The sequence below is a fragment of the Magallana gigas genome, chromosome 8 (genome assembly GCF_963853765.1).
Source record: "Magallana gigas chromosome 8, xbMagGiga1.1, whole genome shotgun sequence".
Lineage (NCBI taxonomy): Eukaryota > Metazoa > Mollusca > Bivalvia > Ostreida > Ostreidae > Magallana > Magallana gigas.
In genome coordinates this window covers 26561947-26579754 of record NC_088860.1, presented here as the reverse complement: position 1 = coordinate 26579754, position 17808 = coordinate 26561947, and the positions used below count along the sequence as shown (strand labels likewise).

Genomic DNA, 17808 nt, shown 5'->3' with positions numbered 1-17808 from the left:
ACGGACACAAAACCCGTGGCTTGAGACGATGTATCAGACCTTGAGGCTATTACAGTTATTATAAGTTGGCTTATGTGTCGCATTTGCAAAACCCCTTTATTTATTGAAAAATATAACAATACATACCATTTTCAATATTATACCCTGAATAAGCCCTCGGGCCTATGGCTGACATTGAAGGGTGAAATATGGGGATAAAGTATGTATTATTCTCTATTTAATATCACGTTTAGCTCAACATCAGTAGTTATCACTCATGTAATAAATTGATATTCATTAGAAACTCATTATTTTTTTAAATAGTATAGTATCATATATAACTGCAACGGTGTGTGCATACAAATTGTGTAACAAAGTTCACAATTGACTGTTGCAGTGGCTCTTCTATTAATATGAACATACCCTTAGAATAAGATAGGAATTTTAAGGTATAAATCACATTTGCAAACAAGGCAAGAAGTTAAAAAAATAAATACTGAGGGTTCCACGTAATCTGGTTGCGGTTAAACTGATATTTAGGTTATTCTAATATAATAATAAAACATCAAACCATTCCTTATACATTCCTTTATATTTGTTCCTGATAATCTGATAGGATTGTGACCGTGTAATAATAATTTCCAATCCTCTTACATCTGTATATTACTTTAATTGGTTGACGCCCCTCTTGTGTACACAGTAACTCACTACAAGGCATAAGTTACACTTCAACGCACATAGATGGCTCCCTTCTTTGTAAAATGAAAGCTACCGACATCGATAGTTGTTTACACGTTAAATTGTTGGTTTATTTACCTATACATGTATTGTATGTGTTAATTTCAAGCAGGGCTTGCTTAAATAAGAATAAGTTTAAAAATGGAATTTCTGAATGTATCTAGTGATTTGCTTTAGATCATGTGACATCGAGGATATTCTAATACTTAAAAAAAATTCAAAATAAGGTTCGGGGATCAAAAAGCGCAAAATGAGTAGGGTGAAAATCATATCAATTTATGAGAGATCCTATATATCAACAGCAACATCTATCAAACAATTAAAGTATGCGTGAGGTAGGACCAGTGATTTTTTTAGCATCCTTGATAATGGAGATCGTGCACAGTGAGGTGCTGCATCTGAAGCTATCCTTAGGCTAATGTTTCAGATCCCAAGGTACATGAACCATGAACATCTGCCAGGGCAGCATTTTCTTCCGACAGTCAAACCTGCTATGAGCAACTAAAAAAACTTCCACCTTGAATATGATTTAAAACAAGACTTCTTCCATTTTTTTCCAAACATTTTATTGCAACATGCAATAACAAATAAAACATACCTTTGTAAAATGATTAAAAAAAGGAGTTAAAATAAAAGTTTCCCTGCAAAAAGAGCATTTTTTTATCCCTGATTTCATCGTCATTCTTGAAAAATTAGACATTGTCCCATTTTGGTTTCATATAAAATCCTATATTTTTTTTCCTTATCCTTTTCTGATAGAAAAAAAAATACAATGAATACAATGGACCTGTACACAACCCATATGAAAAATGCCAATGAAAATGCATGTAAACAAATACAAGTAATTGCATCAAGCTCATTAGTGAGAGAAACTTTAAGACAAAACTGATCACAAGACTACATTTTACTACAAGAAAAACTCACAAAATAAGACCCTTTTATGCATAAACAAAAATAAATTTCTTTTGCTTTACATTCTCAGAACAGAAAAAAAATATCTGAAACTTATTGAGCAGTTACTTTATACCACTTAAAAGTATCTATTATGAATCATCAATGGGCATTTATCTAAGAATCAAGTGTTTCACAATCTAATACTTCTTTTAGATTACTTTTGTGACTTTTACAATAAACCTATATTGGTCATATAGAGCAGTTTTTGAGTTAAATATACATGTACAACAGAATAATGTTTAAAATACTGCAAGTTTTCTATTTAGCTCAGTGGCTCTCCTCTGAGAAAACAGCTCTAGTTTTAGATATTAGATACCCCTCTAAATTATTGCAAAAGTCACACAGGACTCCAATATATTTTAAGATTGAACAATATAGACATAGACAAGAGGTACATGGGCCACATCACTAACCTGACAACAATGAACATAATATTATGGAGTCATAAACAAAAAAATTGTATGTCCTGGGGCCCAAGTTTAAACAAAATATCTGGACAATGTAGTATAACAGATCCTGTATTAAAAAATTGTTCTCCCCTGGGTATTCTGTTTACCATATAAAGAGGCTTTGTACCAAGTTTCCTTAAAAGTTATTTACTGATTATAGAGAAAAAAAAATGTAAAAAGTTTACAGATGAACAGAGACAGACAAAAGATGGACAACAGATGGTCTGAAAAAATAAATGATCGTGTTAAATTGTCAAAAAAAAGTTTCCCTGAACATATATATATCCCCACTCGAGGAGATAAAATGGAACTTGAATTGAAAAATAAAAGACAGACTGCCAAGTGATATAAAAAAGATAATTTGTCTAAAACAAAGTGTCACCAATAGCTATTTTGCTTCTAAAGTGCTGTCTTAAACTTTAACAAAAATAAAAAATGGTTCATATTCTTTAATTTTCTAGAATGTTTCTTAATGAAATATTGTTCAATACATACTAGTTTAATAATACAGTTGGGATACTGTTGTGAACTTCTGTCTGCAAATATGGCAGATAGACCCCCGCTCTGTAAGTTCCGTGGCACAAACAAAACAGAGAATGTGCCCACAGTTTAAGAAAGCATCTGAGAATCTGTCAGAGCATATTGTGCAAGTTGGTATCCTAGGCATTCTCAAAGTCTGAAATACAAAGCATATATTGTATACAGTTAGTATATAGTATATAATTTAGATAGATAGTTATTAATTAGTTAAGAGATTAATTGCTCAAGCATTGACCCTAGGCAATGACCCCAACCTCATTTATTGAAATTTACAAATCTCTATGCTAAGATGGAATGCTTCTGCGTTTTGAATGCAAGTTGTTTTTCTATAAATTATGTCACCATGAAAAATAATTATGTCAACATGCAACATATGTTGACTTCCAACAAGAAATGAAACCAGATACAATTTTGAGATACTTTTAAACACTTACAACAGGGGAGAGATCCAAATATGGATTTGTCTCAAACATCTGGTGTGTGTTGGTAACAGTTGCAGCATCATTTGTGTTGGAAACAGTTGCATCATCATCCGGGTTGGTAACAGTCTCAGCATCATTTGTGTTGGTAACTGATATGACATCATTTGGGTTGATAACAGTTGCAGCATCAATTGTGTTGGTAACAGTTAGAGCATCATTTGGGTGGGAAACTACTGCGGCATCATTTGGGTTGGAAATAGTTGCAGCATCATTTTGGTTGGTAACTGTTGGAGCATCATTTGGGTGGGAAACTACTGCAGCATCATTTGGGTTGGTAACAGTTGCTGCACCATTTGGGTTGGTAACTGTTGGAGCATCATTTGGGTGGGAAACTACTGCAGCATCATTTGGGTTGGTAATAGTTGCAGCATCATTTTGGTTGGTAACTGTTGGAGCATCATTTGGGTGGGTAACTACTGCAGCATCATTTGGGTTGGTAATAGTTGCAGCATCATTTTGGTTGGAAACAGTTGCAGCATCATTTGTGTTGATTACAGTTGCAGCATCATTTGTGTTGGTTACAGTTGCAGCATCATGTTCCTGATGGTCTGTCTCTAATGACTCTGGGGAACTGTGGGTGCTGTATAGCAAGTCAGGCAGGTCAAAGTCATCAGAGGAGTCCCCTGATAGTAGTTCAAATAAGGAAGGTAGCTGTAAGTGTAATTTAATGATATTTACAGATGTATTACCTCTGGTAAAAACATTATTATTAGTAGTTATTACCGTTACAAGTAGATTTTTTCCCATGACGGGATTTCGAATGAGGAATAACATGCAGGAAAGATATACCGCCCACCAAACAAAGAAAAGAATTGAAATGTATATCATTTCGTCCTGAATCTCTGAAAATTAAAGGAAGTGAACATGAAAAAATTAATTGCTGCTTAATAGATTTTAAAAGTCCTTTGAAACTTAAAAATGAGGTCTGTTACTTTTTTGTTTATTTCTATCAAGAGATTTTATCAATTTAACACTCTCGGTGAAAGGTTTATGGGGGTAATCCATTATTCCCCAGCATGCATCTGTTCTCTGACGTAGATAAGCCACATTGCTGCTGGTGACTGGGTCAATGTTGGAACTAGGCCAGTGTTTATGTACAGAGTTGATAAAAGTTACGAACTGTCATGAGAATAAAGGATTTAGTACATTTCTATAAATGAACCTCAGATAACTATGTATGATTTGTGCAAAAAAAGAATAGATAAATTATTTGTGAAATATGAGACCATCACATTCCAGATGTGGCAGTCAGTGTTTACATAAATAAAATGCTGTTTGTAGATTTCAATTTTAATTAATATAAAAATGTAATTTCTTTTTCCTTGTTGGGGTTTCTTACCGTTACTTTTTATTTAAATGCCCTGAAAATTTTCTGATTTGTTTTTATCTTTTTTGATAGATAAGATCTTGATCATATGTACCCTGTTCTGTTTATGCTGTCAGAAGAATAACAGGACTAAGACACTTTTTAAATGTCAGGATGCTGAGCAATGAACCTTGTGTGCTCATTTATGTAGCACACATAATGTTCAAACTCATAAACAAGAAATTCCTGAGTGCAAGAAAAAATAGGTCACAAAAAAAATTAATAACACCCTGATCCACAGACATTCCATTCTAGTTACATGTCACATTAACTGATGGTGGGAATGCATCATTCTGAGATCCAAAATCTTCCTCCAATAAACACTGTTTAAAAATGACAACTCTTTACATCCATTGCAAATTTCAATTCACATTTTGATGATGTCATTTTATCACTGTTACTAAATGTGTGTAAAAATGCAATGTGTCTCACTGACGTCAGCATCAGTGCTGCCCTCTCTCAGATGCTTAGAGATAACCCAGCAGGGAGGTAATGATTTTAACAATATGGCAGCGCTCATGGATTGCAAGAATCAGTTATTCTAAGTGGTATATCTTCTTACTGAGGAAAGCTCTGTCTAAACGGTTTTCAGATATCATTATACACATCAAACAGACAAATTTGAGCCCTTGATAATTTTTTCATACAGTTCACTTCCTTTAAGAGAGACATGAAATATGATTGATTGTGTGTGTTCTTTATGTTCTATCCAAGAAATTTTTCAATCATAATATTAATAGATGTCAATATTAATTATAATATTATGGGTTTTTTTCAATATTATAAAATATTTAGTTAAAATATATTGTACAAAAGTTAGTTAAAATATATTCTAAGAAATGCAAATAACCATGCTGAAACTAGAGTTTTAATTATCTTGCACCACATCATTAAAATATTCAGGTTTTGTTAGGGATATATAAGATTTAAGAAAATAGTTAATATATGATATTGTAGTACATCATTTATATATAGCCATTTATATTTAAAAAAAGACATCTTCTGAACAAGAATAGAATTCCAGAGTCCCCCGCCGGTCAAGCAGTATAATAGTATCGAGTCTATCGACCAAGGCTGATTTTCGAACTTGACCAAGGTAATAGTAGTATAAACATTTGGTATAAATTTAATGAAAATCCGTCAAAATTTGTAGGCATGAGAGCGCTTACAAGGTCAATTTTTGGAAAAAAAACGGAGTCATGATTGTGGCCAAGTCCCATAACACCAACAAAAAGTATCGACTAACGCTGATTTTCGAACTTGACCAAGGTAATAGTAGTATAAACATTTGGTATAAATTTAATGAAAATCCGTCAAAATTTGTAGGCATGAGAGTGCTTACAAGGTCAATTTTTGGATAAAACGGAGTCATGATTGTGGCCAAGTCCCATAACACCAACAAAAAGTATCGAACAATGCTGATTTTTGAACTTGACCAAAGTATTAGTGGTATAAACATTTGGTATAAATTTAATGAAAATCTGTCAAAATTTGTAGGCATGAGAGCGCTTACAAGAACAATTTTTGGATAAAACGGAGTCATTATTGCAGTCAAAGTCCCATAACGCCAACAAAAAGTATCAACCAATGCTGATTTTCGAACTTGACCAAGGTAGTAGTGGTATAAACATTTGGTATAAATTTAATGAAAATCCGTCAAAATTTGTAGGCATGAGAGCGCTTACAAGGTCAATTTTTGGATAAAACAGAGTCATTATTGCAGTCAAAGTCCCATAACTCCAACAAAAAGTATCGACCAATGCTGATTTTCGAACTTGACCAAGGTAATAGTGGTATAAACATTTGGTATAAATTTAATGAAAATCCGTCAAAATTTGTAGGCATGAGAGCGCTTACAAAAAGTGTGACGGACGGACGCACGGACCCACAGACGCACGGACCCACAGACACACGGACCCACGGACACACGGACCCACGGACACACGGACCCACGGACACACGGACGGACGGACGCCCGGCATTTCTATGTCCCCGCTCCGCGTTGCGGCGGGGGACAAAAATGTTAAATGCATGGCCTAGTGGTAACACGGGGGTCTTTTTGATTTTGTGGTTGCTGGATCGAATCCACCGTGTAGTAAATATTTTTTATCATTTATTTAAGAAACATGAACAGGATGGAGGTATTAAGTTACATGTATCTAATCTTCTGGCATTTTAAAAAAAAATATTTATTTAATTCAATCTGAGTATGAGCACACCCAATATAAACAGATTTCTTCATTAACACTGTACGTGTGCATGTCCTCTATTTAAACATTTTGCTTGAACTTAATTATCACGGTTCAGATTATCAACTGACATTTTACACAGAGAGATCCCGAATGTATGTCAAATCAGTTGTTTCAGACACGATTATAAAATCAGTAACTAGGTTTTGAAAATCATACTGCGACAGTTAGGTACCTGAAGCTATTTTTAGTAACAGGTACTTAACAACCAAACACAGGTGTAAGTGAAATAATGGGAAAACGCCCTTACCTCTTTTAAACTGTTTAAACTATCCTTTGAGCAACATAACCTAAAATACCTGGAGCTTTAAAAGAAATTTAATAATCACCAATAAATAGGAACTGACATAACATACCTCTTGTTCAATTCTTTCCTTTGTCATAAGATATATCCTTGGTTTGTTTGAAAAGCAGGAATTTGTTGTATATTGTTGCAAACTGAATCCATCTTCCTTTATCAAATTTTGGGTGAAATTTCCAAGGACGCAAGAAAATTTCTCAATCCTTCCTTTAGATGACATCCCTATTAAAATATTTGAATGAAAATTACACATATTCCTGTATGAAAAGGCTGGAAATTAAATATACATTTTACTTTGATGTTTATTGAATGTTCATATAAAAAGAAAAGTGTGTCTTTAGTTTGGGGGTATTAAACTGGGTGCCATTGGTGTGTAAACAAGGTTAAGTGATTTTAGTTACATTTAATCTTTATTTACAGAAAATACATTTAGATTATCCATAATCCATTTGTCAACCCTGAATTGATAAACAATACCTATCCAGAGAAATTGTGTATATGCAATTTTCTGCAAGGAAGTGACTAAGTTCTACAGCTGGTATATTTTTTTACATCAAACTCTGAACCCTTGTGTGGCCCAAGAATTATCCAGGGCCACAGTCTAGACAATTGAAATTAACAAATGTCAATATGCTTGCATATTATAATACTATAATTATTTTTTAGAATGATAAATTCATTTCCTGTGTAAAAAAAAGAATGACTTCAGCACCCCCTCACATCCTTTTTTATTTGATTTTTCTCTATTTATTTACACTACCTGAGAATGCTTCAATGCTAGCTTCCACACAAGCTACAGCTTTTCTGGTTAGTTGATTATGAAAAATTAAATATTTCTCATTACATTGCAATGTAAAATCTTGACCCCCATTGTGGACCCACACTATGTGGACCCACACTACTTGAAGATGCTTCCACACAAGTAACAGCTTTTCTGCCTATTGGTTTTTGAGAAGATTTTGAAAGATTTTTCTCTATATATTCCTATGTAATATTCCGATCCTTCCCCTTCCCTGTGGCCCTATCGTACCCCCCAGGGATCATGATTTGAACAAACTTGAATCGACACAACCCGATGATGCTTCCACACAAGTTACAGCTTTCCTGAACAATTAAGAAGATTTGTTAAAGATACCACCAAACTTTTAATAACTCTTAATTATCTCCCCTTGAAAGGAGGCCCTTCATTTTATTGAACTTGAATCCCCTTTATCTGAGAATGATTTGTGTGAAGTTTAGTTGAAATCAGCCCAGTGGTTTTGGAGAAGTTGAAAATGGTTACAGATGGACAGACAGACAAACAGACAACAGACAAAAAGTGATCAGAAAAGCTCATTTGGGCTTTCAGCTCAAGTGAGCTAAAAAAAAAGATTTAATACTTAGTTGTTTCTATTTCTGGAAATGTATGATGTTCCTCCAGGCTGGGGTTATTTACTTTTAATTTATATAAAGTGAACCCACACATGCATGACCCAAGAAACAAGAAAAGATATGGTTTAGAGGTCACAGGGGATCTCAACCATTTCAAAATATATTTGGGCACTTCCTGTTCTAAAGGGTCAGGACCACCCCTTGGTCTCCTGACTTGCCTACCATTTAATGCCCCATATTACACCAGGAACAAGATTTATATATACAGTTTAGGGATCAGGATCCCAACTGTTTTTGAACTACTCGGTCATTTCCAATTCCTAATTTGGGGTGGGATGGAGGTGGGGGATGACCCAATGGGCCTGATCTAATATACCCCATATCTTGCCTATGCATCAGTGTATGATTCTGAAGACCCTATTTTATTACCTTTTACATTTTTTTATTTATAGGTTATAACTATTTCCAATAGCTTTTCTCATAGGGTTCTAAGTCTTGTAATATGTCATATTATTTTTTGTTTCATTTAGGACGGATGCTGCATTTAAATATGCTTACCTGCTGGGAAAAAAATGTCGATTGCCTTCTCTAATATTTCTTTGTATGATGATGAAATGCACATTTCCACCGTTCTGCTTCCACCACCGGTTTTAAGTTCTACTTGTTGGTATTTGTTCCTGCTTTGATCAAAGTGTAACCATCCAATATTAATTTTCATCGAGGTTTTCGCTTTCTTTGTGGCTGGTTTCTGTAATTTTATCATGAAAGTTTAAAAATTACTGCATGGTACTCCAATGTTAACAAATTACAAACAATAAACTATCTGTATTGATGCTAATCTGACCTATTAATTCAGCAAAATATTAATTTGTTAAACCTCTTAAAAACATGTATACACTCTGTATACATGGGATGAAGTTTATATAGCCACCCATATTTAAAGACACATGATACATTTTTCAATTCTAGATACTCATTTATTTGCATCTGAAGATATTTATGCCAAAATATTCAGGGTACATTAATCACCAGACTTGTTTTGGAGTAAGATCTTGGATGCCTATAAAAAGTCAATACTGGTATATATGGTATGTGGTATATGTATTAGAGATGGCAATCAATTGCAGAATTGCTAATCGGTTAATTGCAATTCATTCCGACCGATTAAAAGGTTACTTGTATCAAAATATGCAGATTGTTGATATCTTTTCATTTCTTTTTATAAGTGTTATAAATGACACAGGAAGAAAGATATGAATATTCTGTTTATGTTTAAATCCAAATACATGTATAATATTAAAATTATATTAAATGAAAATTATTCAAAGAGAAATTTTAAATGACAAGCAAACAGTCGATTCACTGGTCACAAGTAAATTCATAGTCAATTCAACTTCTCAAAACAAAGTCTGCCCATTACAATTTATAGATCTCCGTTTGAAATAATTATCCATTCGGACAGTAATAATATGTATGTTAATTCACTTTACAATAATTGCTTCATATTTGTAATAAATTGATGTTGTGATTTAAAATTTATTTACATTGATACATATTATATATAATGCATGCATACATATATATTACATATGTTTACTGACAACAGTTGTTTATATATTGATTTCCTGAACACCGTGGGTCACATTATATTTACTTCCTTACTCTTTCTCTCTTCTCTCTCTCATTCAAGTCAAAAGCGGTAAATGTCTTAACTCCGCCTTCTACAATCTGATTGGACAAGGGTCAGTCAAAAATTTTCATCACTGAAGATATTACAGCATACCAGTAGCTTACACACTAGTACCTAGTTCACTGACCTTTATGGGGTCTAAGGGCAAACCCAGAAAGATTTCGATACTAACCGATGCATTCTAATTAGCACAATCGGCTGCAACTTTAATTAACAACATAAAATATTCAGCGTGCTAATGGAAAAAACCTGAGAATCTGGCTCAAGTACCGTCACAAATATTTTAAAATCACTTAGTTCATTCCTCATTTTTACTCAAATCCTTAAAAGAAAAATGCTTAAATTTTAGGTCAATACTCAGACTTAAGGCCATTAGTATTGACTTCAGAAAAGTTGGTGACGGTGGGGCCTGATGAAGCCCTATTTCACTTCGCCAGCAATGCTCTCTCTCTCTCTCTCTCTCTCTCTATATATGAATAAAGTCATTCCAAACATAATAATTTCAAATATTAGTAAATATAAGGAATAAAGTTGTTTTTTCATCTGCAGTACACTATTTTCAATGCAATAGCATTGTTTCAAACTCATTTGTTGATGTGGCAGCAGCATGTCTTCGATGCTGGCTAAGCGACCAGCCGACTGAGTCGAATGGGAAAATCTACGGTGTTTTGAAACGGGCTCTATTTTTACAGTACCTCCTTTGGAAAGTTTCGTGAGGTATAATTATTAATATGAAAATTCTTGTCATCATGACATCTGAATGACAACAAACTTAAAAGATAAATGGGTAATAATTTTAGTTCAGCTATCAGTAAACTTTACATGCAGCTGGATGTACCTTTATATTCAAGCTAGTTTTCCTTTTTCTGATGTTTTCTACCAAACTCAAAAGATTGGTCCGCGGTGATGTCGAGCTCGAGGAAAAATCTGAATCTAAAAAAAAAAAAAAAAACATAATTCACTTTGAATATTTTGAAGCAGATTGACACTGATGTTCTACATATTTTAATTAACAGGTAATAAAGCACACACACACCTTTCTATTTAATCTATATCTTAAAAATATTCACCCTAGTGAATGTCCCTGAATCAATTAATTTAGAACTCTGCTACTCTGACCTTTTCCAATAAAAAAGAATAAAATGATTTTTATTTGTTTTCAGGAGACTGGGTGGTCAACAAATTACCCATCAGATCTAACTTTAATCTCTTTCACTATAAACTGTTCTTATATGTAAAATAAAAATTATCCATAAAATTAAACTTTTAAATTTGTAAATAAGACCCTTGACATTACAATTTATTGCAAATAACACAATTTTGTATCTCATGTTCATGTGTATTTTAATGGTTTGAGAGAATAAACATATTGAAATTGAGAAGCATTATTATGGCCATTAATTTACAGAATCAAAAGCCTGAAAATTATGAGTTCTCAATTGTTTATGGATTGTTAGTTGAAAGACATAAAAAAATCAAAATGCCCAATCTTCAGGTGCAAGTCAACTTTATAGAAAATGACAAAGGAAGATTTTATCTTCATAACTAATGATGTATTGATCATGCATCATACACCATTAAAAATATAAGCACTTTACTCTAGCGTTTTTGTGTTTTGTTAATTTCATATATTCTGTAGATTGGAATTAATCAAAATAATCATAGAAACCAAAGAACATTGAAAAAAAAAATCAAATTATGACCCATATGATGTTTAATTAAAATTTCAAACATGATTCTTATAACTACAAAATTTTTTCAATGCAAAGTTAAGTCTGAAAACAGACTATAGCTTACCTGTAATTAAATTCTTTAATTTGTTCTCCACCTGCACCCTATTCCCACTTAGCCAACACAAATCTACCTGTATTTTACCTGTATTTCTGCAAAATGTTGGGTAAGTGGGAAGTGGGAAGAGGCTCATTGGCAATGTATTCATAAGTATTAAAACAAAATTATTTCTATAGCTTACCATTCAAGGATGATGAAGGAGCACCAGTCAAACGTGATTGTCCTGTAGTTAGAACAAAGAGTTCTGTACCTGAGCTCAAAAGCTGGAATGCATCTTCATCTTCAACCTTACAACCATCAGATAAGGAGATGTGAAACTCTGAGCTGGATATTTCAAACTTTGATTCAACTGTAAAAGAGATTTGTTAAATCTAAAGATTGATTTCATACTATAACTTATTTGAAATTGGACATATGTACATGACATTGTATTGTGCATACATTAATTACCGGTAGTACTATCAATTAAAAAAAAATAAAACTATGTACGGTAGTGCTGCAAGCACTGTGCATACATGGGTAACCCCATGATTCAGAAATAAAACTCCTCATTCTTAATTGTATTGAGCACATCATCGCTCCCCCGGGTCCATCTTGTCTCTTTTTTCCAAGTAAAACCTTTTGGTAGTAAAACACTCAAATGATGTTGATTTTTCTTTATGTTAATTAAAGCATTATATATCGCTTACTGGTACATTCATGACGAGAAATATCAAGCCTGATGGTAATCATTTATTCAAACAGTTTTGATTCAATTGAAACATTTAGAGAATTTTTCAATAAACAGTTCTTAAATTTATTTTGCAACATTTGATTTGGGGGGGTCAATATGGGATTACATGTATATAAACCAGCATAATTAACCCTCTATAATTAAAAAAGAATGAACTTATTCTTAAGAATATGTGAGAGCTGTCCAAGGCAATATGAAGTAAAAGATTCATTGAAATGTGTAATTTGTATAGAAATAGAGGATTGGAAAGAGATAATGGGTATACAGTTTTCATTATGCATTCAGTATTTAAAGAGGAGTCTTGGATAAGCTAGGGATGGTAATTTAACACACATGCAGATATTAAATGAACAGATTATCATTACCCCATCACTATATACATTTTTTTTTTAAATATATCAAATTCAATATTCAAAATTATGTTCCAGTCATATCTGTTCAATATTTGTTCCAATTGCATTATATATGCATGCATATACATATACCTTTCATTTTTAGCTCCTCCAACTTCTGAGCCCCAAGAAGACTGCCGGAAGTTTTGTTGACATTCCAAACTTTAAATATCTTCATTGTGTTACATGTATCTACAAAGTTGATTTTTTTTAAACATTATTACCGATAGCTTTAATTATTCCTTCAACATGTTGGTTGCCTCATACTGGGGCAATCAAAACACAAAATGGAAACTGGTTTCTTAATGTCTTATGACAAAGTTACAAACCTTCAAACTATACAAATACTTTATTGTGAAAAATCAAACGTATAGGTTTTGATATTCCCCAAAGATGGCGGCCAAGGGACATAACTTTTGTAAAGTGAGGATCACAGGTGCTTTTATATTTACACTCGTTTCCCCTATATATAAAAAGAGATAATTATATATATGTAGGGAAACGAGTCAGTGTGAATATAAAATGCCATAGAGTCGTGATATTTCTGTTATTTTTCAACTGGAGACATATATAAGGGGTTGTTAACGATAATTAATAAAAAGAAATTAAAAAAAAATTGAACAAAAAAATAGAAAAAAAGGGGGGGGGGGGTGGTAGTGCACGGTCCAGTCCACAAGCACCTGTGGTGAGGATTGGTGGCAATGGTCTATAGAGTATATATATAATAATAATGAAATCTTAAGAAGACCTAAACACTAAAATGAATAAGTCGTATCATCAGGTTCTGTGCAAAACAGAATGACGGCATTGGCGAGGGAGGGGGTTATATATGGATAATCTATGCATGCAACGTACGTCACTACTAACAAAACAATTTTTATATACGTACACTGATGCATATTTTGCGGGGTGCAGATATTTACATGTTTATATGTGATCAATGTCATTTATGAGTATACAACACATTATAAAATCGTCAAACTTACCGTCCATGTCAGACATCCGCTGCCGATGGCGGTGCATCTATGTTGTATAGCCGCACGTGCTCGATCGCTCTTTATCATGACGTCAGGATACTGGGAAATGAGTTCCGAAATACTATTGCCTAACATATATTTATAACTTATCTCGTTGTGTAGCCTAGATGGCAGTAATTGCAAATGCGACAATATTAAGTCGCGATACACGATAGATTATCTCTTTTTGTCGAGATAGCTATCGCAAAAAGTACGAAAGCTTATCTTGACCGAACAATATAAAAAGTAGGTTTTTGACGACAAACCAGAAAGTTATCATGACTTGACGAGATAGTTATCATGACTTGACAAGATATGCTATGTTGACAAAAAATTATGTGGATGCAGGCACGTAGCATCAGGGGGGGGCAGGGGGGGCCTGGCCCCCCCACTTTTTCTCGCAGCAACAATTTTTTTAAAGTTTACATATAAAAAAATGAATTATAATGGAGTTGGCCCCCCCACTTTTTTGGAAGTTAGTAAAAAATTGGTATGAAAATTAGGAAATGAGTAATCAAATTGAATTTACCCCCCCCCCCCCCCCCCCCCCCCCAGGGATTAGGAATTTCATGATTTGGAGGAAGAAAAATTTTGGTAAGGAAGAATTTTTTTTTGAAGTATACTAGTTGAGTCTACCCCCCCCCCCCCCCCCCCCCCCCACGGATTACGATTTTGAAGATTTTTGAAAAACTTTAAATTTTCCTTTTTTTGCTAGTCAAGATTTTTTGGATGGGTCTGGCCCCCCCACTTTCAAAAACGATGCTACGTGCCTGGGATGGCATAAATATGCCACCATATGTTTTGAAGCGAGTAAAAAACGTTGGTGAAAAAGGGTTGACTAGCTTCTTCAATAATATGAATTAAATTTTTTTATCAAAGGTATTTACAGTCTCAAATTAGTCTGTTATAAATAATTTGACTGTTATTTTAAATGCAACGTCATTAATTTTCTCCAAAATCGTTTTGGAGCGATTATGCAATTTTCTGCTATACAATTAATGTACATAACGGGTAAAATATACGAGAGGCTTTTAAGACAGATTATTCTAACTAAGCAAAGTATAGTGAAAATAATAGCATTATTGTAGGCTGAAAGGGGCATGGTCACGATTTTGGTCATATTTAAGGTCTTCCGTTTCCAACGGAAGACCTTATTGTTTTCGTTCGGTTTCTTTTTCCCTATTCTTTTTTTTTCTTACAAATTTTGTGCACGCGAGTTCTCGGAAACGGCTCGGTCGATTTTTATAAAACTTTCAGATCTGATAGAAGTTGATCTGAAGCTTATTGGAAATTTTTTATATTGATGACGTCATATCCGTTTCTGAGGTACTGATGATTTAGTAATTTTTTGAGGGTCTGCTTGTCCACTGAACTCCTCCTATGCGGAAAAAGATATTGAGTTCAAATTTTCAGGGATGATAGACGAATGATTGAAGATATGTCTAAAGGCAATCAAAACTGTCTAGGTCAAAGAGCCTAAAAGCTCGCCTGAACCCGAAAATAGGGATTTAAAAAAAGTCATGATTTTTTGTGGTTTTCTTTGTTTATCTCTTTTCTTAAAAATATTTTGTTAAAACTTGTAACGCAAAAAAAGTTTATATTTATAAGAGCTTTCGTTTAATACCAAGAAAAGGGGCTGGTTCCTAAAATTAGGGACCTAACTGGGTCTAAAGTCTTTGATTTGTAGCTCTTTACTGAGAGTTATTTTGTTATAAATCATAGAAGCAAAAATGTTTATCTTACTGCGATGTACCCATACAATATAATGACTTACTCAGATGTTATGTAGTTAGGGATTTTTAGGGGTCAGCAGTTCAAAACTTTGATCATCTATATCTGCTTAATGAAAAATATTTTGATAAGCAGTATAGAAGAAAAGATGTTAAGAATGACGCACTCAACAATATTCAACTCTCAAAATTTCGTTAAACGGCCCCGATAAAAAGATAAGGGGTCGGCCCCTAAAACTTTTTTTTCTAGGATATCTCAAGAACGATAACAAATTTGTAAACACTTGTTGAACAAAATGTGTGTCCTTTTAAGTGACCTTTCATTACATACCAAGATACAGGGGCTGGCCCCTGAAATTAGGGACCCAGATGGGTCTAAAGTCTTTGATTTGTAGCTCTTTACTGAGAGGTATTTTTTAAAATGTTATAGAAGCAAAAATGTTTATCTTACTGCTATGTACCCATACAATATAATGACTTTCTCAAATGTTACGTAATTAGGGATTTTATGGGGTCAGAAGTTCAAAACTTTGATCATCTATATCTGCTTAATGAAAAATATTTTGATAAGCAGTATAGAAGAAAAGAAGTTTATAATGACGTAATCAACAATATTCAACTCTCCAAATTTCGTTAAACGGCCCCGATAAAGAGATAAGTGGTCGGCCATTAAAACTTTCTTTATCAGATATCTCAAAAACGATAACGAATTTGTAAACACTTGTTGAACAAAATATGTGTAGTTTTAAGTGACCTTTCATTTAATATTACGGAAAATAGGCTGGCCTCTAAAATTAGGGACCAATAGGGGTATAATGCCTTTTTTTTTTTATATTAAGGGTCTTTACTAGAGGTTATTTTGTAATAGGTTATAGAACCAAAAATATTTATCGTACTGTTTTGTACCAATACGATATAATGATTTTCTCATGTATTACATAATTTGGGCTTTTTTTATGGGTCAAAAGTTTTAAGTTTTGATCACCTATATTTTCACCTATACCTGGTAAAAGAATTTTTTTTACAGCAGTATAGAAGAGAAATGCTCAAAACGATTTACTAAACAATATTCAACATTTCAAATTTCGTTAAACGGCCACAATAAGGAGATAAGGGGTCGGCTCCTAAAACTTTCTTCCTCAGATATATCAAGAACAATAAAGAATTTGTAAACTATAGGGGCCTGAGGCAAAAAAGTTCACTTGCGGTCGAAATTGTTCGTCATTAAACGGTTTTTTTAAATTAAAATTTGTCTGCGACGTTTCTCAAAAACGGCTGAAGATATATGGCTGAAATTTTCAGAGATGATAGATGTAACGTTTTTCTGGTGCACTATGGTCTAAAAAATGTCCGCCGTCACTTCCGGTCGTCACCGGAAGGAAATTTAAATAATTGAATTTTTTGAATTTTTTATTTTTTAAAATTTTTTACAACTAATAGGGACCCTTTTACAGTCTAGCCCCCCACTTTCAATTTGCTTCCGACGCCAGTGTGACATGTTATATACCTGTAATTTTACATTTTAAAATTTCTTTGCTTTGGTAATATACAGAGCACCTAATTTGAATTTGTGACATGTACATGTTATTAATATATCATTGCTGAATTAATTTTAAAATTACATCAAATATTTAAAGCTATACACGCTATAATTTGCGTCAATTTTGAATGACAGTGAAAACGCATGTGTTTGTCTACTTATAAAAGTTATCCTTAATCTGTAAATTACAAGGGTGAATTCCATCTCGTTACAAAGATATAGATTTTAAATTGTTTATTTTCCTGCCAGGAAAATATACCTTTTCATGAATATTGATGAAGGAAGAGCAAACCGACCTCATTGCGCATGTCCGCGGAGAACTAGGTGGTCGTTATTGTTTGCCTAATTAAATATCCAAATTGATTTTTAATATGCTTAACAGTTGTTAATTTGAAATACATACATGTATAATGAGTAAAATACGCTTGCCATTTACGATACCCTTACTTCTGCATTAACACTTATAGGATCTATAAATAGCACATAG

At 33.3% G+C, this 17808-nt stretch overlaps 1 protein-coding gene across 1 annotated transcript; it reads right to left on the bottom strand.

The window, feature by feature from the left end:
• Positions 1 to 1293: 1293 nt before the first annotated feature.
• Positions 1294 to 14140, bottom strand: LOC136270589 (uncharacterized). The gene is made up of 8 exons (XM_066068643.1): positions 14022 to 14140; positions 13129 to 13227; positions 12092 to 12259; positions 10958 to 11052; positions 8988 to 9177; positions 7114 to 7280; positions 3095 to 3793; positions 1294 to 2796 (listed from the first exon to the last, which is right to left on the bottom strand). The coding sequence occupies exons 1-8, from the start codon at positions 14056 to 14058 to the stop codon at positions 2620 to 2622; spliced, it is 1632 nt and encodes a 543-aa protein (XP_065924715.1). The 5' UTR covers positions 14059 to 14140; the 3' UTR covers positions 1294 to 2619.
• Positions 14141 to 17808: the final 3668 nt, after the last annotated feature.